At 44.7% G+C, this 23,014-nt stretch overlaps 1 protein-coding gene across 2 annotated transcripts in view; it reads left to right on the top strand.

The window, feature by feature from the left end:
• Nucleotides 1-6,023, top strand: part of LOC124805179 — a 37,322-nt gene extending 31,299 nt beyond the window's left edge. For both annotated transcript variants that reach the window (XM_047265669.1, XM_047265668.1), the window contains exon 3: nucleotides 3,965-6,023. In XM_047265669.1, the coding sequence (XP_047121625.1) occupies nucleotides 3,965-4,101 (137 nt within the window). In that variant the 3' untranslated portion in view covers nucleotides 4,102-6,023. The remainder of the gene's footprint in view (nucleotides 1-3,964) is intronic.
• The last annotated feature ends 16,991 nt before the right edge of the window (nucleotides 6,024-23,014 follow it).

The raw sequence follows: 23,014 nt of genomic DNA, 5'->3' as shown, positions 1-23,014 counted from the left end.
AAGCAAATATCGGTAATGCAGGTGTGAGTTTAATAATGAATAAAAAAGTAGCAACGCGGATAAGCTACTACGAACAGCATAGTGACGCATTGTTGTAGCCAAGATAGACACGAAGGCAACACCTACCGCAGTAGCACAAGTTTATATTCCAACTAGCTCCGCAGATGATGAAGAGACTGAGGAACTGTGTTATGCGACAAAAGAAATTTCATATAATTAAGGGAGCCGAAAATTTAGTAGTCATGGTGGACTGGAAGGCGATTGTAGGGAAAGGAAGAGAAGGAAAAGTGATAAGTGAATATGGACTTGGGGTAAGGAATGAAAGAGGAAGCCGCCTCGTAGAATTTTACACAGAGCATAACCTAATCATAGCTAACACTTAGTTTAAGAATCATGAAACACGGCTGCATACGTGGAAGAGGTCTGGAGAAACTGGAAGGTTTTAAATAGATTATATAATGGTAAGACAGGGATTTAGGAACAGGCTTTACATTGTAAGACATTTTCAGGGGCAGATGCGGACTCTGACAACAATTTATTGCTTATAAACTGTAGAATAAAACTGAGGAAACTACGAAAAGGTAGGAATTTAAGGAGATGTGACATGGATAGACTGAAAGAACCAGAGGTTGTGGAGAGTTTCAAAAAAAGTATTAGGAAACGATTGACAAGAACAGGGAAAAAAATTCAGTATAAGAATGGGTCGCTTTGAGAGATGAAATAGTGAAGGCAGCAGAGGATCAAGTAGGTAAAAAGACGAAGGCTAGTAGAAATCCTTGGGTAACTGAAGAGGCAGTGAATTTAATTGATGAAAAGAGAAAACATAAAACTGCAGTAAATGAAACAGCGAAAAGGAATACAAACGTCTCAAAAATGAGATCGACAGGAAGTGCAACAAAGCTAAGCAGGGATGGCAAGAGGACAAATGTAAGGATACAGGAGAATGTATCACTATGGATAAGGTAGATACCGCCTACAGGAAAATCAAAGCGACCTTTGAAGGAAAGAGAACCACATGTATGAATATCAAGACATCAGATGGAAAACCCGTCCTAAGCAAAGAAGGGAAAGTAGAAAAGTGGGAGGTGTATATAGAGATTCTATACAAGAACAATGTACTTGAGGGCAATATTATGGGAATGGAAGAGCACGTAGATGAAGATGAAATGGGAGATATGATACCGCGTGAAAAATTTGGCAGAACATTGAAAGACGTAAGTCGAAACAAGGCTCCGGGAATAGACAACATTCCATTCGAACTACTGAAAGCCTTGGAAGAGCCAGTCATAACAAAACTCTTCCATCTGGTTAGCAAGACGTATGAGACAGACGAAATACCCTCAGACTTCAAGAAGAATATAATAGTTCCAATCCCAAAGAAAGCAAGTGTTGACAAATGTGAAAATTACCGAACTATCAGTTTAGTAGGTCACGGTTGCAAAATACTAACACGAATTCTTCACAGACGATTGGAAAAATTGCTAGAATCTGACCTCTGGGAAGATCAGTTTGGATTCCGTAGAAATGTTGGAACAAGCGAGACAATACTGACCCTACGACCTATCTTAGAACACAGTTAAGGAAAGGCAAACCCACGTTTCTAGCATTTGTAGACTTAGAGAAAGCTTTTGACGATGATGACTCTTTCAAATTCTGAAGGTGACAGAGGTAAAATACAGGGAGGAAAGACTATTTACAATTTCTACAGGAAACGGTTACGAGAGTCGAGGGGCATGAAAGGGAATCAGTGGTTGAGAAGGGATAGAGACAGGGTTATATCATATCCCCGATGCTATTCAGTCTGTTTACTGAGCTACCAGCAAAGGAAATTGTGAGTGAGAGATAACAAAGGACGTGGAAGAACAGTTGAACGGAATGGACAGTGTCTTGCAATGAGAATATAAGATGAACATCAACGAGAGGAAAACGAGGATAATGGAATATAATCGAATTAAAATCAGGTGATGCCGAGGGTATGAAATTAGGAAATAATATACTTAAAGTAGTAAATGAGTTTCGCTATTTGGGGAGTAAAATAACTGCTGATGGTCGAAGTAGAGAGCATGTAAAATGTAGACTAACTACGGCAAGGAGAGTGTTTTTGAAGAAGAGAAATTTGTTATCATCGAGTATAGATTTAAGTGTCAGGAAGTTTTTTTCTGAAAGTGTTTGTATGCAGCGTAGCCATGTATGGAAGAAAGACATGGACGAAAAACAGTTTAGACAAGAAGAGAATACAAGCTTTCGAAATGTGGTACTACAGAAGATTAAATGGGTAGAACACGTAACTAATGAGGAGGTACTGCATAGAATCGGAGATAAGAGGAATTTGTGACACGACTAGGAGAAGGGGTCGGTTGGTAGGACACGTCCTGAGGTATCAAGGGATCACCAATTTAGTACTGGAGGAAAGCATGGAGGGCAAAAATCGTAGAGGGAGACCAAGAGATGAATACAGCAATCAGATTCAGAATGATGTAGGTTGCAATAGTTATTCGGAGATGAAGTGGCTTGCACAGGGTACAGTAGCATGGAGAGCTGTCAAATTTTGTCACGTGTCTTCTTCCGTCTAACTTACCATCGAAAAGTCGTCCGCGAGAGGAAGGCATTCCACTTGGATCTAATTGCCCTTTTGTCCCTCAAGTACCTCTGTGATATTTGCGTTTGTTTCATTTATAGTTCTTGGCTCTCATCACTTCATCTATCGTTATGACGAACGTAACTTGTGTCATTTAATGAATGTAACTCCATCTTCTGGTGGATACCAATCGCTGTTATATAGGTTTATTTCTAGGCAACCAGTTTTGACGTTACACTATATCATCTTCAAGCCAAAACTTCTCCAATCCAGTTACCTTCGTGTTACAAATATAGCAGTGCCTTTAACTGGTCTCGCAATAGCTGTTAGGGGCATACGCATTGAACATTGAACATAGTTGCTGACTGTTGTCCTATGAGCACGTATGCACTTAGTAGCTATTACGAGACCAGTTAAAGGCACTGCTATATTTGTAACACAAAGGTTACTGGATTGGAGCAGATTTGGCCTGAAGATGACGTAGTGTAACGTCGAAACTGGTTGTCTAGAAATAAACCTATATAACGGCGATTCGTATTGTTTTTATAACTGTTGTCAATCCGTCTTCTTGTTGTACGCGCGGGTCTTAATCTCAGACACTTCCGATAGTGCTTCTCTGAATGTTACTTACCATTGGATTCATGTCTGTCAGCATTTCTGTTACTAATTCTCATTTAGTGCTGTCGTGTCCTCTGTTTCACACGATCCTTCCAAGAATCTCTTTTGAAGGAGCCCTCTTGAAGTCTGTAAGATTATTACTGTCTTTTTGATCTCTAAATCCCTATGCTCCATCAGTGGTTTCACGGTATATTTCTGTGCACACATCCTCTTCTCTTCCTAAATTGCTCTGATAGATACCAACTCCATTTTCCGTGTGTTCTTCTCGTCTCCACTGGAATTTCGACAGCACCCTGAAATCCAACTTCTACTAGCGATGGTCCTCTGGAATTGTTTGCATCCCTTTGGACACCCTTCTTATCAGATTCGTCCGCGGTCTAGGTAACTTCTTTGTTGTCCAAATCTGGTACTTGGCGTTGGTCATTTTGTCCACCGCCTTGTCGCCTCCCCACTTTACTATGGCGGCTGTTTTTCCATCTTCCACCATGGTCTTATTATTCCTTACGTCACTTACACCCTGTGCGACCTCGGCCCTGGTTGAAAGTCATGACTGTCTTTTGTGCCCTTTCGCAATTGTAGCTCGTCTTCAGCTGCTTCGCAGTTAACAGATACCACAGTTTTCCACTCCAGAAAACGAATACCTATAATGTCACTGCTTAAATTTTTTCATTGTTAATTCGTTCTTCTGGGAGCTAATATTTCTGTTCACCTACACTTCCTGAAGTGTATAGTTTCATAGCGGTCAAAGCCTTTGTTCGTGTGTTGCAGACAACACACACAACGCGTTGCATGGTCGGTGCCGCCGCTGCTCGCGTGACGAGCGGAACCTCATGATGTGGGCCATCAAGATGGCGCGCCGCAGTTACCCGAAAGAGTTCCGGAAGGTGTGGCGCCGATACTACTAGTGGGTAGTACCCCGTACGAAGATGACACAATCAATACTAGTTATTATCTCGTGTTACCTGAGAGACCAAAGTTACCGCCTTATGCGTCTACAGTGACGGAGATGGAAAGCGTTACAGCATAAAGAGCCTTCCCAACATTTGTCAAAATTTGCGGAGAGTCATCGTACAAGACTAATAAAAGATTAAAGATTCATTTCTTTCCAAAATGATTGTCTTTAACATCAGCATGATGTGTGACACCACTTGCACGAATACACTCTTTTCGTGTTGTGTCATAGAAGCAAATAGCGTCCGAATTTCATCTCGAATTTATGCCTTGCCTGAATTAGACTCTGCGTCAGTTCATCAGTATTACAGATCAGAGTCTGGTATGAAAGTATACATCTTCCCATCGCATCTCAATCACGCCCTACGGGTAATAAATCAGGGGCCTTGGTAGGCCAGTCAAGGACCCGTATGAAGTATTTCTGGTGTAAACTGCACTGCGAGGCCTTGTGCACTCGCCACAAAAGGTATGAGGCGAGGATTTATCTTTCTCACCAAGTAATGGCCAGCATTAGGCCTCCCTTTATCGACTGCCAGATCTGTTCTTTCCTGACCATGAATCCAGGAGTCTACCATTCCCGGAAGCACAGTTCCCAACTATCGCTGCTTCCTTTGACATTTCACGAGGTTGTAAACGGACACAGTGGAATCAATCTAACGGCCACAAACAGGATCGAGACTCGTCGCTGAAGAGCAAAGAATGTCAGTCAGTGTTCCATTTGACGATAGCTTCACACATGTAAGTCTCTATCATTTGTTGGCTGTGCTAAACAAAGTTTACAGTCGATATTTCAACGCATCTTTCAGTAATGTCTGAGGGTGGGTTCCTGGTGACACTCTGGTTGTAACCTTCGGCGGATATCACTCCTCTGTCTTTGAAAGCCAGTCCAGCAATTCTACGGTCTTCTCCTGATGTGGTTCATCTGGAATGGACTGTCACATCCACACCGTATTAGTGCACTCAGCTTATTTCGTCAGCACTCTGTCTGGAGTCATTACACAACAGCCAACTGTCTGTGCGACCTGTCACTTTGATGTTCCCATGTCTATCGTGCCAATAATTGGAGCCTACTCAAAGCCTGAAATTTGGCGATTAGTTGTGCACGTCCTCTGGGCGTGTTGTGTTGCAATCCTCAGCTGAAAAGTTTCTGTAACGTGGACATACACTATGACCACCGTGGAGTCACACCATCCTTCAGCTGTAGGAAACGGTTTCAGCTGTCTTTAAAACACTGGAAACAGTTGCGCAAAGGGTGAATGTCTATTGAACGTATCTCACAGGAATGAAAATACTATCACATCTTCTTTGGTAGTGTTCACACAAGGTATTCATAATATAACGCTTTCCTTTTCCGATAGCGTTGTTCTTGTAGAGCAAAAGCTTGGACATCAAAACATGATGGGTGTTTTCTTATAACTGAGTTATTTTGTTACATTTTTCGTTAGTGTGGTCATTGATATACGGTGAAAGGAAAGGAGGACAAAAACAACCACTGCCTGCTATTGATTGACAAAAACCGGATCTTTTCTTTCTTACATGTGTCTCTTGTTCAATGGACTTTTATCTACTTGTCAGTATCTGCTGCTGAAAGAACTTTTGTCACATTATTATAGATGAAAATGGTTTTCAGTCATATTAAATAATTTGTTAGATTTATCACTGATAATAATGAAACGTAGTTTTAATTTGGCCCATCACCTAATGTTACCTTGTATAATTTACACATGGGCACAGAGGAAGTCAAAGCAAGCTGTCTTAATAACAGAATCGTTTCTTGTGTAGTGACTTTGTTGTGTTTGTGTATAAAACTGCACAGAAGTATACATTACATTGTAAGTGATATAGTACAGAACTAACTGATGCAGAATGTAATGATCTTACGAGTGTGCCTTGTTCTTAGTGTACTCCATCTAATAACAGAATGAAATAAAATATATAGCCTTTTGTCTACTTCCTTACGAACTATCATCGGTGTCTCAAGATCAACACAAATCGCTGGTGAATATATTTTGTACTCACAAGGGATGTATCCCAGGCAGAAGACGATAACCAAAACATATTACTTTAAAAATACTCATATATGTGTTCTACCATCCGTCAAGGTTATTAAAGGGTATAACTCTGTACACACGTATTCGCTGTTTGAAGCCTAACGTATCTAATGATACAGTTCTCTGAAGAAACAACAGGGTCTAACAGACCATTACGAACCGCAGATTCACAGTCATGAAAGGGTTAATATTCACCAAAGAAGTAAGCACTTCCTTCAAACAACGTATGTTAACGCATGAAATACAAACAGAATCATATTTTCTAAAACTGAAGTTTCTGGGTTGTCGTACGTCCTTTCTTCAATAGTCATGGAAGAGTAGAGGTAAATTTTCAGTAAAGTGATTAAAACGCAATACAATGCAACAGCTTGTCGTAATGAACTGTGTAATTTGATCATCCTGACTCTCCTTTGATTTCTTCAGTGCTCATACAATGGTATACCCTACCATGCCCACATCTCGCCCTTCTGAGCTGTGTACATTGTTCCATTCCACTGTGTATATTACCTGTGCTTTTCTGTAGGCTATACCCGCTGTTCTGAAGATTTCAAACTTTTTACCTTTCTTTGTTCTCGAATACTTTTTCTACGTCAAACTTTACTGCAAACGAGTCATGAATTTCTTCAAGTCTACCTGCCATCACGATGTGTAACGTCAAAATTAATTCTCAGCTATTTTCAAATCCAAAGTGACTGTTATATCACAGATCCTCAGTCATCTATTCATTTGTGTAACCTGAGTCTGTCCACACGAAGCATCGTACCATTGGCGTTCAGTTTGATATCATGTTCCTTAGATTCAGGAAAGCATTGTCGTTTATTAAAAACTTTCGAACTTGCGGAGAAACTGACCAGATACGAGGCTGGACTCAAGTCCTTGTTGGTAGAACTCAACGCATCATTCTCAACGAAACGAAATCGACAGTTGTAAAATATTATACGTCAAGGAAGTGTGATAGCTTAATTTTTCGAATATGGTCGTGTTAGCGGTATAGGTACAAATATGTTGACAACTGGTACCTTAATACGCACCCACTACGGTGTTTTAGGTGTTTTTCCTCTATGTCTAACAGTTTTCCCGTAATAACATCAGAAAAGTTGATGTTTTCTGTACAGCCGTAACTGAGCCACAAAATGGACAATGCCTGTCAGTATAGACTAACCGTTGTACATCCACACATTTACAGCACCTGACCAGCTGCGCAGGGGAAAGTAAAAATTAGTTACGTGCTTGTGCCACATGTGCATGGGCGCACTAGCCAACCTAAGAACATACTATTCATAGTAGTTCCTAGTACATACATCAAAAAAATTTTGTATCACCCCAGTTCCCACAACTCAGGATAGACGTTGACTGTGGGTATCGTATCACAGACACAGTCCCTTTGACTGTCGAGAGATGTCAATAAATCCGCCCAAAGATGTAAACAACCATGCTTCAGCAGCGCCTCTTATACTGAGGGCGTCCGACAGGCGTTCAGTTCCAGTCATTCAACCAGGAAGGAGGTACACAGCCCATGTTGTCCGTAGTTCAACCATCTCTAGAGGGTCAATACCAGTGTTCGATCGCGTCCGCATTGTTACTTTGTGGCTGGTCCCGGCGGAAGTTCGAGTCCTCCCTCGGGCATGGGTGGGTGTGTTTGTCGTTAGGATAATTTAGATTAAGTAGTGTGTAAGTTTATGGACTGATGACCTTAGCAGTTAAGTCCCATAAGACTTCACCCACATTTTAACATTGTTACTCTGTGAGAGGAAGGGCTCTCATCAACGGAAGTGTCCAGGCGTCTCGGAGTGAACAAAGCGATGTTGTTCGGACATGGAGGAGACACAGAGAGACAGGAACTGTCGATAGAATGCCTCGCTCAGGCCGCTCAAGAGCTACTACTGCACTGGATGACCGTTGTCTACCGATTGTGGCTCGGAGGAACACTGACAGCAAAGCCACAATGTTGAATAATACTTTCGTGCAGCCACAGGACCTCGTGTCACGACTCAAACTGTGCACAACCTCACTCCCGACGTCCATGGCAAGGTCCATATTTGCAACCACGACACCATGCAGGGCGGTACAGATGGGCCGAACAGTATGCCGAACGCACCGCTCAGGACTGGCATCACGTTCTCTTCACCCATGAGTGTCGCATATGCCTTCAACCAGACAATCGACGGAGACGTATTTGGAGGCAACCCGGTCAGGCTGACCGTCTTAGACACACTGTCAAGCGAGTGCAGCAAGGTGGAGGTTCCCTGCTGTTTTACGGCGGCATTATGTGGGGCGTCGTACGCCGCTGATGGTCATGGAAAGCGCCGTAAAGGCTGTGTGATACGTGAATGCCATCCTCCGATCGATAGTGCAACCATATCGGCATCATATTGGCGAGGCATTCGTCTTCATGGACGACAGTTCGCGCTGCCATCGTGCACATCTTGTGAATGACTTCCTTCAGGGTAATGACATCGCTCGACAGGAGTGGCCAGCATGTTCTCCAGACATAAACCCTATCGAACATGCCTGGAATATATTGAAAAGGGCTGTTTATGGACGATGTGACCCACCAACCACTCTGAGGGATCTACGCCGAATCGCCATTGAGGAGCAGGACAATCTGGACCCAACAGTGCTTGATGAACTTGTCTACAGTATGCCACGACCAATACAGGCATGCATTAATGGAAGAGGACGTGCTACTGAGTAGGAGAGGTACCGGTGTGTACAGCAATCTGGACCACCACCTCTGAAGATCTCCCTGTATTGTGGTAGAACATGTCATGTGTGGTTTTCATGAGCAATGAAAAGGGCGGAAATGACGTTTATGTTGATCTCTGTTCTAATTTTCTGTACAGGTTCCGGAACTCTCGGAACCGAGGTGATGCAAATCTTTTTTTGATGTGTGTATTTGTCTGTAAATGAATTAGATACTGTTCAGTACACTATGTTCAGTTATATAGAAATATCTGCACTTATATCCCTGACACCCTATATAGAAATGATGTAGTGGATAACGTCGGAAGACCCATGGGCCTGTTTGTAGATGATGCGGTTGTCTGTAAGAAGATTGTGATGTCAAAAGACTGTAGTGAACTGTAGGAAGACTTGCGGAGTATTGATGTATGGTGTATTCACCATGAACGTAAATAAGTGTAACATATTGAGCAGGCACAGAAGAAGAGAATCATAGATTTACAATTACATTGTTGATGACAATCTTCTGGAATTAACTACAGTAAAATACTTACGAGTGACACCTGGAGCGATCTTAAGCAGAACCACCATATAAAAGAAATAATGGGGAAATCCGATACCAGGCTGACGCTCACAGGAAGAATCTTAAGGAAATATAACTCATCCACGAAGAAAGAGGCTTACAAAACACCCATTCGAACGATGCTAGTATTTCTCATCAGTCTTGCACTAACACAATAGATACAACAGATTGAACTAAGAGTGGCGAGCTTCGTCACGGGGTTGTATTCTGCAAGGAAGTGTTGTGCATCACGGAGAGATTTAGTGCTGAAATTCTAGCAGTTTCCAGAGACAGTCGAACAACATACTACTTCTCCCCACAAACGTCCCGCGAACTGATTCCAACGAGAAAATTCGAGAAATTAGAGATAACACAAGAACATGCTAACAACATTCTTCCCGAGTGCCATTTGCGAAAGGAACAGGGAAGGGTCCATGCGGCTTTTCGCGGATGATGCTGTAGTATACAGAGAAGTTGCAGCATTAGAAAATTGTAGCGAAATGCAGGAAGATCTGCAGCGGATAGGCACTTGGTGCAGGGAGTGGCAACTGACCCTTAACATAGACAAATGTAATGTATTATACATAGAAAGAAGGATCCTTTATTGTATGATTATATGATAGCGGAACAAACACTGGTAGCAGTTACTTCTGTAAAATATCTGGGAGTATGCGTGCGGAACGATTTGAAGTGGAATGATCGTATAAAATTAATTGTTGGTAAGGCGGGTACCAGGTTGAGATTCATTGGGAGAGTGCTTAGAAAATGTAGTCCATCAACAAAGGAGGTGGCTTACAAAACACTCGTTCGACCTATACTTGAGTATTGCTCATCAGTGTGGGATCCGTACCAGATCGGTCTGACGGAGGAGATAGGGAAGATCCAAAGAAGAGCGGCGCGTTTCGTCACAGGGTTATTTGGTAACCGTGATAGCGTTACGGAAATGTTTAACAAACTCAAGTGGCAGACTCTGCAAGAGAGGCGCTCTGCATCGCGGTGTAGCTTGCTCGCCAGGTTTCGAGAGGGTGCGTTTCTGGATGAGGTATCGAATATATTGCTTCCCCCCACTTATACCTCCCGAGGAGATCACGAATGTAAAATTAGAGAGATTAGAGCGCGCACGGAGGCTTTCGGACAGTCGTTCTTCCCGTGAACCATACGCGACTGGAACAGGAAAGGGAGGTAATGACAGTGGCACGTAAAGTGCCCTCCGCCACACACCGTTGGGTGGCTTGCGGAGTATAAATGTAGATGTAGATGTAGCTTTACGAGAAGTACCCTCCGCACACAGCGTCAGGTTGTTTACGGAGTATAGATCTAGATGTAGACGTAGACACTTCGTCTCATGAGCGTGTTGTAATCTCGTCGGGAGTATTCTATAACGTACTTATTTGACGTTTTATGGTTGTGACACATAACTCTTACCCCAAGTATTATAGGGGCGTGCTGAAAAGCAAAGCTTCAGAACTTTTTGGTGAAAAATCTTAAAGCTTTTCAAATAAAACAAATGTTATTAACATTTTGCATTTTTCATGTCAACAAATCTGCAGCATTATGCCGTTAAAGGGCTTCGAATTGTAGCGTGTAAAAAGTCGGTGTGTAACACAACTGTAAGTCGGTGCGTGAGAAACAGCGAGTTTCGAGTTCGAAGAGTTCGTCCACCCATTGAGCACCCTCTCCTTCAGCATGACATTGCCAGACTACACACGAGCGCAGCGATTTGTCCAACAATCCGACGCCTTGGGTTCAATATCTTCGATTATCATCCATACAGACCCGATTTGGCCCCATCCAATTTTCATCTGTTTCCAAAACGTAAAGAATACCTTCGAGGACTTCACTTTGATAATGGTGAAGTGGTGCAATGAGAGGTGAAGCCTTGGCCCCGTCAACAAACATTCTAAAGTAACGGCACCAACAAACTGGTCCCTTGTTGGGTAAAGTTTGCCCGCCGTCAGGGTAACTTTGTTGATAAAAATGCCAGCATGAAGTTTAAGGGTGAAGAATGTTAATAAAGTTTGTTTTATTTATAAAGATTTAAGCATAATCACCTAAACATTCGGAGGCATTACTTTTCAGTAGGCCCTCGTATTATCATTAATTTAAAAATCTTCGTCAAAGGAACCAAAATATTTTGGCCACACAAACGCAGCTAATAACATTGCACCTTTCAGTTACTCTTCAGAAATGCACACCTCCTCAATAATAACGCTAAGTCTTCCATTTACTAGAAACTGATTGTCAACAGATATCATATGTATTCATCTTATATTCTGTATGTACCTACGTAGAATACAAACGCAAAATTATTTTCACAGCCCCGTTCATTTCTGCCTAAAATACAAACTGATATCCTACATTGTGCCAATATAAACTGAGTCAAAGAAACTGGTGCACCTGTTTTGATATCGTGTAGGGCTCTCGCGAGCACACCAAAGTGCCGCAACACGACGTGGCATGGACTGACTAATGTCTGAAGTAGTGCTGGAGGGAACTGACACCGTGAATCCTGCAGGACAGGCGTAAATCCGTAAGAGTACGAGGGGGTGGAGAGCTCTTCTGAACAGCATGTTGCAACGCATCCCAGATACTCTCAATGATGTACATGTCGGCAGAGTTTGGTGGCCATTGGAAGTGTTTAAACTCAGAAGAGTGTTCCTTCAGAAACTCTGTAGAAATTCTGGACGTGTGTGGTGTTGCATTGTCCTGCTGGAATTTCCCAAGTTCGTCGGAATGCACATTGGACATGAATGGGTGCAGGCGATCAGAAAGGAGTATGTGTCATCTGTCAGAGTGGTATCTAGACGTATAAGGGACTCCATATCACTCCACCTGCGCACGCCCCACACCATTACAGAGCCTCCACCAGCTTCAACAGTCCCCTGCTGACATGCAGAGTCCATGGATTCATGACGGCGTCTCCATACGCGTACACGTCCATCCACTCAATACAATTTGAAACGAGACTCGTCCGACAGGCAACATGTTTCTAGTTAGCAGTCCAATGTCCTCCCAGGGGCTTGCAACTCTTTGGCGGGTCCGTGCTTGGCTACCACGGGGCCTCTGCCTTTGCAGCATTTCTTCTCTTCCGTGCTGCATATCTAGTCTTTTTCCCCTCCCTTGGGAACATCTCTGTGGTATTATTGATAACGTTCAGCATTCTGTCGATGGCCGTGCTAACAGTCTCACCTATGTTTTCCGCTCCCTTTTCCTTTCTTTGTTTTCCTTCTTGCCTCGTTCCTCCGCTTCGGCATTTGAGGATGCTCTTTTTTTCTTCTTCCTCCCTGTGTGCTTCGGAAGGCGTAACAGATGACTGGGTAAAGTGTAGTTCCCAGCCGGCCGAAGTGGCCGTGCGGTTGAAGGCGCTGCAGTCTGGAACCGCAAGACCGCTACGGTCGCAGGTTCGAATCCTGCCTCGGGCATGGATGTTTGTGATGTCCTTAGGTTAGTTAGGTTTAACTAGTTCTAAGTTCTAGGGGACTAATGACCTCAGCTGTTGAGTCCCATAGTGCTCAGAGCCATTTTTGTAGTTCCCAGCCCTGGGTCGACAGGTAGGGTTGCACGTACTCCACGCTACGAGAATCATCGCTTCAACAACACTAGAAACTCTTGTCGACGCCCAGCCAAATCGGTAAGATGTGGTAGGGATGGACACGAGGGGGTTTGTTCACCTCCTTCTCCCCACTTTCGGGATTGTCCAGTGTATCTTGATGAGTGAGCTCTTCAGGAGATCTGGGTAAAGGAAAAGGTGCCTTACCCAATCGCTCACAAGTTACCGGCTAGTCGCAAAACCTGCGTTCCTCCGCCCAGTACCTATACTTACACAGACCGACAGCACAAGCAAGCTAATGTTTCTGTGGACCCCATGGAGCGGGATCCTCCTGCTTCTGTGCCCTGTAGTAGCGCTACTTCCTCAGCTGTCCCTCGGCAGTCGCCGAGGTCATACCTGTACATCTCTTCCTCATCATGACTCTCCTCCAATGCCCAAATGTTCGTAGCCTTCAGTCACAAAAAGAAGATTTATGGCTGCTTTTAGCGTCGCAGCGCTCCCTTGTACTCTGCCTTCAGGAAACTAAATTGCACCCTCATGAAAACTTTGAGCTTTCACATTTTTTACCAACTCGTTTTGACCTTCCCCTCTGAGGTTGACATTCCATCCCGTGAGGGTGTCAAGCTGCTCATACAGGATGACATTCATGGTTAACCCATCTCCCTGACTACCAATCTTCAAGCTGTTGAAGTTCGCATTTTCCTTCCCCACCTGATTTTTTCCTCTGTACCATGTATGTCCCTCCATAATTCGCTGTCACCAGCGCAGACTTCCTTCAACTTATTGGGTAGCTACCTACCCCATTTTTGCTATTCGGTGACTTCAATGAACATCATACCCTTTGGGGTTCTCCAAAGACCTTATTGGCTGATCTTAACCAACTTAACCTCTTCTGCCTTAACACTGAAGCACCCACTTTCCTTTCCTACTCCTTGCACACCTATTCCTATTCGGACTTCTTGTGCACTGACCAGCTTGACCCTCGTCTTGAGTGGTCCGTTCTTTCTAATACCTACTCGAGCGACCATTTCCTGTGTGGTATCCGTTTCCTGACTCCTACCCCATATGTGTGCACGCCTAAATGGCATCTTCCTTAGTCTGACTGGCAGCTTTACTCCTCCCTGGCCGCCTTCGAAGCACAAGATTTCCCCAGTTGTGATGACCAGGTATAATATCTCACAAACATTGTCTGTACTCCTGCAGAACGTTCCATCTCCCGCACTTCTTCTTTACCACATCGTGTCCCAGTCCCTTGGTGGACTGAGGAATGCCATGACGCAATTCGCACATGGAGACGTGCCCTCCGCGTTTTCAACCGCCACCCTACAGTGGCAAACTGCATTCATTATAACAAGACGCGTGCAAAGTGTCGACATGTTCTTCGGGATAGCAAAAGAGCTAGCTGGATATCATTCACTAGTTCATTTAACAGTTCCACACCTTCCTCTGTCGTGTGGGCCCATCTCCGATGGCTCTCTGGAACCAAGATCCATTCCCCAGTTTCAAGCCTGCGGTAAGTGAGGATGTCATCGTGAACCTTATTGCTATCTCCATCACCTTCGGCCGCCATTGTGCGGAAGTTTCGAGCTCTTCCCACTGCCTTCCTTAATCGTAAACGAGTGAAGGAGGCTCGGGCGACACCCTTCTCTTCTCTGAATCGTGAATGCTACAATGCCGCATTTACTGTCTCAGTTCATCCCGACCGTCCGCCCCAGGGACAGACGCCATACACATTCAGATGTTGCAGCACCATTATCTTGCACGTAAGTGCTTTCTGCTTAACACGTACAACCTAAGCCCGGTAAGGACAAAAACCTTCCTTCTAGCTACCGTCCCATCTCTCTTATCAACTGCGTTTGCAAGGTAATGAAACGTATGATTCATGCCCAGCTGGTGTAGTGGCTCGAGTCTCGTCATTTCCTAACGAATGCACAATCTGGATTTTGAGTGTGGCGTTCTGCTATTAAACATCTCATTACTTTGTCCACCCATGTCATGAATGGTTTTCTGCAGAAATCTCCGACTGTGGCAGTGTCTTTCGATTTGGAGGAGGCCTACAACACCTGCTGGAGAACTAGTATTCTGTGTACTCTTTACACGTGGGTCTTCCGTGAGCGCCTGCCCTGATCTCTTCAGGCATTTTTACAAGACCGAGTTTTTAAGGTGCGTGTGGGTTCTGCCTTGTCGAACACTTTTATCCAGGGAACTGGTGTGCCTCAGGGATCCGTCCTGAGCGTCGTCCTCTTTGCTATCGCCACTAACCCCATAATGGCCTGTCTCCCGCAAGGTGTCTCCAGCTCCCTTTTTGTCGATGATTTTGCCGTCTATTGCAGTTCTCCAAGGACCTGTCTTACTGAGCGGCATCGTCAGCGCTGTGTTGCCTCCTGGAGGTTCGACAATGACTTTCGCTTTTCCACTGACAAAGCTGTCTGTATGAATTTCTGGCGGCGCAAATGGTTTTTCCCACCATCTCTACATCTTGGGCCTGTTGCCCTTCCATTTGTTGAAACTACGAAATTCCTGGGGCTCATGCTCGATAGGAAACTCTCTTCGTCCGCCAATGTATCTTACCTGGCAGCCCGCTGTACGCGGTCCCTCAATGTCCTGTGTCCTGAATGGTACTTCCTGGGATGCCGACTGAACCGCCCTCCTCCGTTTGTACCGGGTGCTTTGTTTATGCGTCTGTACGCCCATCCCTCTTACGCCATCTCAACACTCTCCACCATCATGGCATCCATTTGGCCACGGGTGCCTGTTACACTAGCCCAGTTGAGTGTCTGTATGCTGAAACTGCTGAACTACCACTGTTCTACCTCTGTGACTTTCTTCTCAGCAGGTATGCATGCCATTTGTCTGCCATGCGTGGCCACCCCTCCTATGCCTCCTTCTTTGATGTTTCCTTTGATTGTCAGTAGGGGGTTCGTCCCTCTTCTAATGATACCTCCTGGAGTCCGCACTTACTACAGTGGCTTAACTTCAAACTACCTGCAACTTTCCCATTGGGTGTGAACCCTTCACCACCTTGGCTTCGTGAAGCGGCCCACATTAACCTTGGCCTTCATTCGCTTCCTAAGGACACTACTCCACCCTCGGACTATCGCCTTTAGTTTCACGACCCTCGCATGGAACTTCGCAATAGTACCTTTGTCTACACTGGTGGCTCTCGGACTGACCGTGGGTCGGGTGTGCCTTCGTCATTGGCACCCGTGGCTTTCGATATTGGCTTCTGGCACACTCCTCAGTATTTACAGCCGAGTTCTTCACCTTGTATCAGGCCACGGAGTACATCCAGCGACACAGCCGTTTCAATTGTGTCCTCTGCTCAGACTCACTGAGGGCCCTTCGAAATCTACGTGCGTTGTGCGCTTTACACTGCCCATCCGTTAGTGCACCGGGTCCAGGAATATTCACTTACTCACTCACGGTGGAGCCAGTATTGTGATTTGTGGGTTCCTGGACATCTCGGTCTGCCAGGAAAAGGGGCTGCTGATGCTGCCGCCAAGGTTGCAGTCCTCGTACCTCAGCCCGGTAGCACCTATATTCCCGTCCGATGATCTCTGCCGTCTGTCAGGAGGTGGTGTCCCTTTGGTATCACCAATGGTACTCCCTTCACGGGAAAAACTTCCGCTTATTAAGCCTCTCCCAACACCTTGGACGACTCCTCTCAGCCCTCCCGCCGGGAGGAGATTATTTTAACTCGCCTGCGTATTGGGCACTGCCTTTTTAGACATCGTCATTTGCTAAGTGGCACTACCCCACCACTTTGCACAAATTCCGGCGAAATTTTAACTGTCCGCCAGTTCATGATGGAATGCCCTTTTTTTAACCATTTACGTTCCAGCTTGGGTTTGCTGTCTGATTTATTAGCCGTTTTACCGAATGACGCGTGGGCTGTCGACCGCGTTTTACTTTTTATCCGTCGAAGCAATGTGGCGAAGGCCATTTAACTTTTAGTTTTGGACTTCTCTTTCTGTATGGCGTCTTTTTCAGCCCTTTTTCCACGTGCCTGTTTTTATCTGTCTTCTATACTGTCAGTTGGGACTGACGTATAGTCGTTTAACTCCTTTCTGTGTTCGTGTTCTATAGTTTTGACTTGGGCGCGTATGACCCCATTGTCAGTGTTGAGGGACACACGCGAGGCGTTAAGCTTTGTATCGTGCAGTCATAAAGAGTATATGAGTGGGCCTTCGGCTCCGAATCCCAATGTCCATGATGTTTCGTTGAATGATTCGCACATTGACACTTGTTGATGGGCCAGCACTGAAATCTCCAGCAAGTTGCGGAAGAGTTGCACTTCTGACGCATTGAACGATTCTGTTCAGTCGCCGTTGTTCCCGTTCTTGCAGGATCTTTTCCCGGCAGCAGCGATGTCGGAGATTTGATGTTTTACCGGATTCCTGACATTCACGGAACACTCGTGAAATAGTCGTGCGGGAAAATCGTCACTTCATCGTTACCTCGGAGATACTATGTCCCATCGCTCGTGCGCTGACTATAACACCACGTTCAAACTGACATAAATCTTGATAACCTGCGATTGTAGCAACAATAACCGATCTAACAACTGCGCCAGACACTTGTGGTCTAATATAAGCGTTACCGACTGCAGCGCCGTATTCTGGGTCTTTACATATCTCTGTATTTGAATAGGTTCAAATGGTTCAAATGGCTCTGAGCACTATGGGACTCAACTGCTGTGGTCATAAGTCCCCTAGAACTTAGAACGACTTAAACCTAACTAACCTAAGGACAGCACACAACACCCAGCCATCACGAGTCAGAGAAAATCCCTGACCCCGCCGGGAATCGAACCCGGGAACCCGGGCTATTTGAATAGGCATGCCTGTAACAGTTTCTTTCGAGGTTCAATGTATATCCTTCACTCACCACCAAGTAATATTCCTCTTCAGTGAACAAAAGTAGAAAAGAAAAGTTTCATCGAGTTCAGATGTAGCTACATGAGACAAACCAATACGCACAATGTTAGAGCTACAGAAAACACCGAAGGTATTTTCTGGATGAAAATACGCCTTACGGGAATGCTAGGCTGTTGGAGCTAGTGTAGTCTACACAGATCCAGTGGAGCTCATTTGCGAAAAGCGCAAGTTAATTTGGTCTATGTATAAATTATTCTGTTGATCAAAGACTCATTTTTTCTTTTAAATCTCCCACCTGTAGACGTAACCTTTCAGATTTATGGTTCGCATACTTTCCGTTTCACCGTTTGTCAGCCTACAATTTTCAATATTACTCGCAATTTTTGCACGTTTCACACAAGAAAATGTGTCGAGCTGAGAGCTGAGTGCATCTGCAGTGGTACTCCGGCGGCGAGATAATGTAAGAGGAAACAGGCGCCTAAATGTGTGCCGCATCCGAGGCTCGTTTCGCTTAACACTCGGCTCTGCGCTTGAGTGTCGTGCTGCCAAGAAGAGCCGAGCCCGTAAGACATTGCGACACATAGAAAGGAGAGCAAAAGGGAAGTAAGGAAGGCGAGCCGGCGAGCTTCTAACGAAGGCAATTCCGTTTCGCTGAGGACAGACGGCGGGACCGTCTTCAAGACCGCGGCCGCGTTTGCTAGCGACTTCACACGCGGCGCGCAACTTTCACGTACTTTTTCGGCTGTATTTCAGAGCACACCAGAAGATCGCTTTTATGCGTTCGTGGTGCATACGTGACGTGATGGCGGAAGAGGCACCCATTACTGTACATTCCTAGACTTTTTAACCCAACGGTTTTCTGTTCATGTACTGGAACAAGGAGGCAGTGTCAGCAAATCGTTGCTGGAGACATAATCTAACGGAAGTGCGATGTGCAGATTACAGCTTCCAAGCTAAGATCATTTTTGTCTACTGATGCAAAGTTTTAACACATAAATTAGGCATATACGAACGTGGGTATCAAATTACACTATGTGATCACGCTGTTGCTGCCTTTGCTTCCAGCAGCAAGACGTCTTCCGTAGCCCGAGCACTCAAAATTAGTGTCTGTGGAAGTAAAAATTGTCATGCCTATGGTTATTACATACATTTCAAATGCATAAGTATCAATAGAGAACAGCGGATTTCCGGCTACCTGTGCACATGCCAGAAAAAAAATCACATTATTACACCCGATAGCAAGCTACAATTAGTATCCATCTATCCCTCCTCGTTATTTCGTTACATCCGACTGAGTAACGCTACAAACTCGGTCTACAATACCGCTGTCGATTACGGATGAGCAGCTGGAGAGCTCGGATATCTAAAACAATCATTTTTGTCGTACTTATCCTCAGTTTTACGTATTTTCCAGCAATTTTTCAATTTTACAAGGTTTTTCCGAAATTTCAACACATTTTACAAAATTACTTGGGTTCGAAACCACTGCTATCGACGACTTGTCACGCAACAAAACGCCTCTTCGTCCCATTTTCGTAATGCTGTCAACCAATGACATCGCAGCATGCTTCTCAATAACTGTATCATCGCTAAACTACCCCGTCCATTACTTTGCGAGTGCACTATGTGATAAAAAGTACCCGGACACCTGGCTGAATATGACTTACACGTTCGTGGCGCCCTCCATCGATAATTTTAGAATTTAATGTGGTGTTGGCCCACCCTTAGACTTAATGACAGCTTCCACTCTCGCAGGCATACTTTCAATCAGTTGCTGGAAGGTTTCTTGAGGAATGGCAGCCCATTCTTCGCAAAGTGCTGCACTGAGGAGAGGTATCGATGTCGGTCGGTGAGGCCTAGCACGAAGTCGGCGTTCCAAAACATCCCAAAGGTGTTCAATAGGATTCAGGTCAGGACTCTGTGCAGGCCAGTCAATTACAGGGATGTTATTGTCGTATTGTCATTTAACCACTCCGCTACAAGTCATGCATATTTGAACAGGTGCTCGATCGTGTTGAAAGACGCCATCAAATGGTTCAAATGGCTCTGAGCACTATGGGACTTAACTTCTGAGGTCATCAGTCCCCTAGAACTTAGAGAACTACTTAAACCTAACTAACCTGAGGACATCACACACATCCATGCCCGAGGCAGGATTCGAACCTGCGACCGTAGCGGTCGCGCGTTTCCGGACTGTAGCGCCTAGAACCGCTCGGTCACATCGGCCGGCTAAAGACGCAATCGCCATCCTCGAATTGCTCTTCAACAGTGAGAAACAAGAAGGTGCTTAAAACATCAATGCAGCCCTGTGCTGTGATAGTGCACGCATAACAACAAGGGGTGCAAGCCCCCTCCATGAAAAACACGTCCATATCATAACAACGCCGCCTCTGAATTTTGGCACTACACACTCTGGCAGATGTCGTTCACCGGGCATTCGCCATAGCCACACCCTGCCATCGGATCGCCACATTGTGTACCGTGATTCATCACTCCACACAACGTTTTTCCACTGATCAATCGTCCAGTTATTACGCTCCTTACACCAAGCGAGGCGTCGTTTGGCATTTACCGTCGTTGGTTCAAATGGCTCTGAGCACTGTGGGACTTAACTTCTCAGGTCATCAGTCCCCTAGAACTGAGAACTACTTAAACCTAACTAACCTAAGGACATCACACACATCCATACCCGAGGCAGGATTCGAACCTGCGACCGTAGCGGTCGCGCTGTTCCAGACAGTAGCGCCTAGAACTGCTTGGCCACCATGGCTGGCTTTACCGCCGTGATGTGTGGCTTATGAGCAGCCGCTCGGCCATGAAATCCAAGTTATCTCACCTCCCGCCTAACTGTCATAGTAGTTGCAATGGATCCTGATGCAGTTTGGAATTCCTGTGTGATGATCTAGATAGATGTCTGCCTATTACACATTACGAACCTCTTCAACTGTCGGTGGTCCCTGTCAGTCAACAGACGAGGTCGGCCTGTACGCTCTTGTGCTGTACGAGTTCCTTTACGTTTCTACTTCAGTATCATATCGGAAACAGTAGACCTAGGGATGTTTAGGACTGTGAAAATCTCGCGTACAGACGTACGACACAAGTGTCACCAAATTACCTGACCACGTTGGAAGTCCATGAGTTCTGCAGAGCGCCCCATTCTGCTCTCTCACCATGCCTAATGACAACTGAAGTCCCTGATATGGAGTACCTGGCAGTACAGGGCAGCACAATGCACCTAATTTGAAAAACGTATGTTTTTGAGGGTGTCTGGATACTTTTGATCACATAGTGTAGTTGGAAAACGACTCAACCTGATGATCATCTTTCCAGCGGCACATCAGAAGTATCAACAATGTTCCGACTACTCAAAGACACTTCTCAAACTCTCGGTCTCAAAATTGACTTTCAAATGACCAAAGTCTCGAAACCTGTCGATTTTACGTTTTCTGCCGAAAACTTGGCTCTGGAAGTAGTAGATGAATGTATTTACTGTGACATAAAACTAGTTTGAAAAGGATAACTAGACAGCAGACCTAGCCCAATCAATTGGTCTCACCTGGATGGTATCCAAAAAACTTTGTTACATTTTCTACAAAGCGCTGCAAAGCGAATATCCATATTAATTTAAAGACGAAAATTTTAGAGACATGTATCCTGCCAGTAACAACATACGGGCTCGAAATGGTGACACATCAAGCAGCGCCAATCGACTCTGAGTCACTCAATGGACGTTAGAGAGAGCAGAGAGAGCAATGCCTGGAGTGAGTCTGAGAGGCACGATGAAGAGCGAAAACATAAAGAGAAGATCTGGAGTTTGCCATTCTCGAGTGAATAGTGAGACTGAGATGGCGTTTTGGCAGGACACGTGGCCATCAACAAGTTCAAATGGTCCAGAACACTGATGGAGAGGTGTCCAGGGCAGTCAATGAGACGTGTCGTACGTCCCCTGGCAGGATGGAGGAGCAACATCCAACGAAATGCGGGAAATAACTGGATCCAGACCGCCCAGCAATGACTTACATAGAAATATTTTGAAGGCGCCTTTGTCCAGTAGTGGATATCTAGAGACTGAAAAAAATCAAGAAGAAGGGTGTCGACAAACTCATGTCATACAAAATTTCTACTTTATGGCTACTTCCACTAATGTCTTCCATCAATGTATCGCATTTTCCTTGTCCGTTGCCTGTGCGGTTTAACACGTTATCCCGACGGTTTAGGACCAAACTTACACTCTCAGCACGGGACCATACAACATATAATTCAGGTAAGAAAGGTAAATGTATCATATAAGCAGTTCTAACGTTGGCATTAATAATGAAACAAAGACTTAAGGAAAATCAAGACTTTTCATACCGTTTGTATATGTAGGAAAAGCGTTCAGTGTCAGATGATAAAAGATATACGAAATTTTGAGGAAAGCAGGATTAAGCTATTGAGAAAGATGGATAATATAAATATGTCTAAGAACCGTGAGAGTAATAAGAACAAAGTGCTGTGTTAAAAAGTTCGTAAGACAGGGACACAGTCTTTTTGTCGTAGTGTTCAGACGATACGGGTATACATCAAAGAAGCAATGACAGAAATAAATTAAGAAGTCAAGTGTGGGATTAATATTAAGGTTAAATGATACCGAAGAGACTCGTTGATGACACTTCCACACTCAGTGAAAGTGAACTACAGGATCGGTCGAATGGAATAAACGGTGTAGAGTATAGATGGAAAAGTAAACCACGAAAAGATGAAACATGTTGTGAGCGTAGAAAATTTTAATTTTTATTCTTGCTTTTGTGACCATAATAAGAGCCCAGGCTCCATAGGCAAACTGCCAGCAGACATTAAAAAATAGTCCACCAGGAAGTAAGAACAAGACAAGTGGTGGAGGCGGCCAAGTATGGTTTGTTGATCAAATGACTTAGTATTTTACCTCCTGCCAGAGGAAGCAGCATGAATCAAACTTGCGCAATGGAAGACGTAAACACCACGGCGATAATACAGCAAGAGAGAGTGTCAGCCACGCGCAGAAAAGATTCGTGTGGAACCAAATTAAGTTGTGTGCAGCTAGAAACGAAGTGTCGTGTGGAACCGAAGGCATTCTTGCGCAATTCGATCACTTAGAAATGAAAGGGTCGTGTGAAACAAATTAAC

This window comes from Schistocerca piceifrons, chromosome 7, assembly GCF_021461385.2.
Source record: "Schistocerca piceifrons isolate TAMUIC-IGC-003096 chromosome 7, iqSchPice1.1, whole genome shotgun sequence".
Taxonomy (NCBI): Eukaryota; Metazoa; Arthropoda; class Insecta; order Orthoptera; family Acrididae; genus Schistocerca; species Schistocerca piceifrons.
Note: the sequence above shows the minus strand (reverse complement) of the source record. Positions and strands in the feature narration are given on the sequence as shown.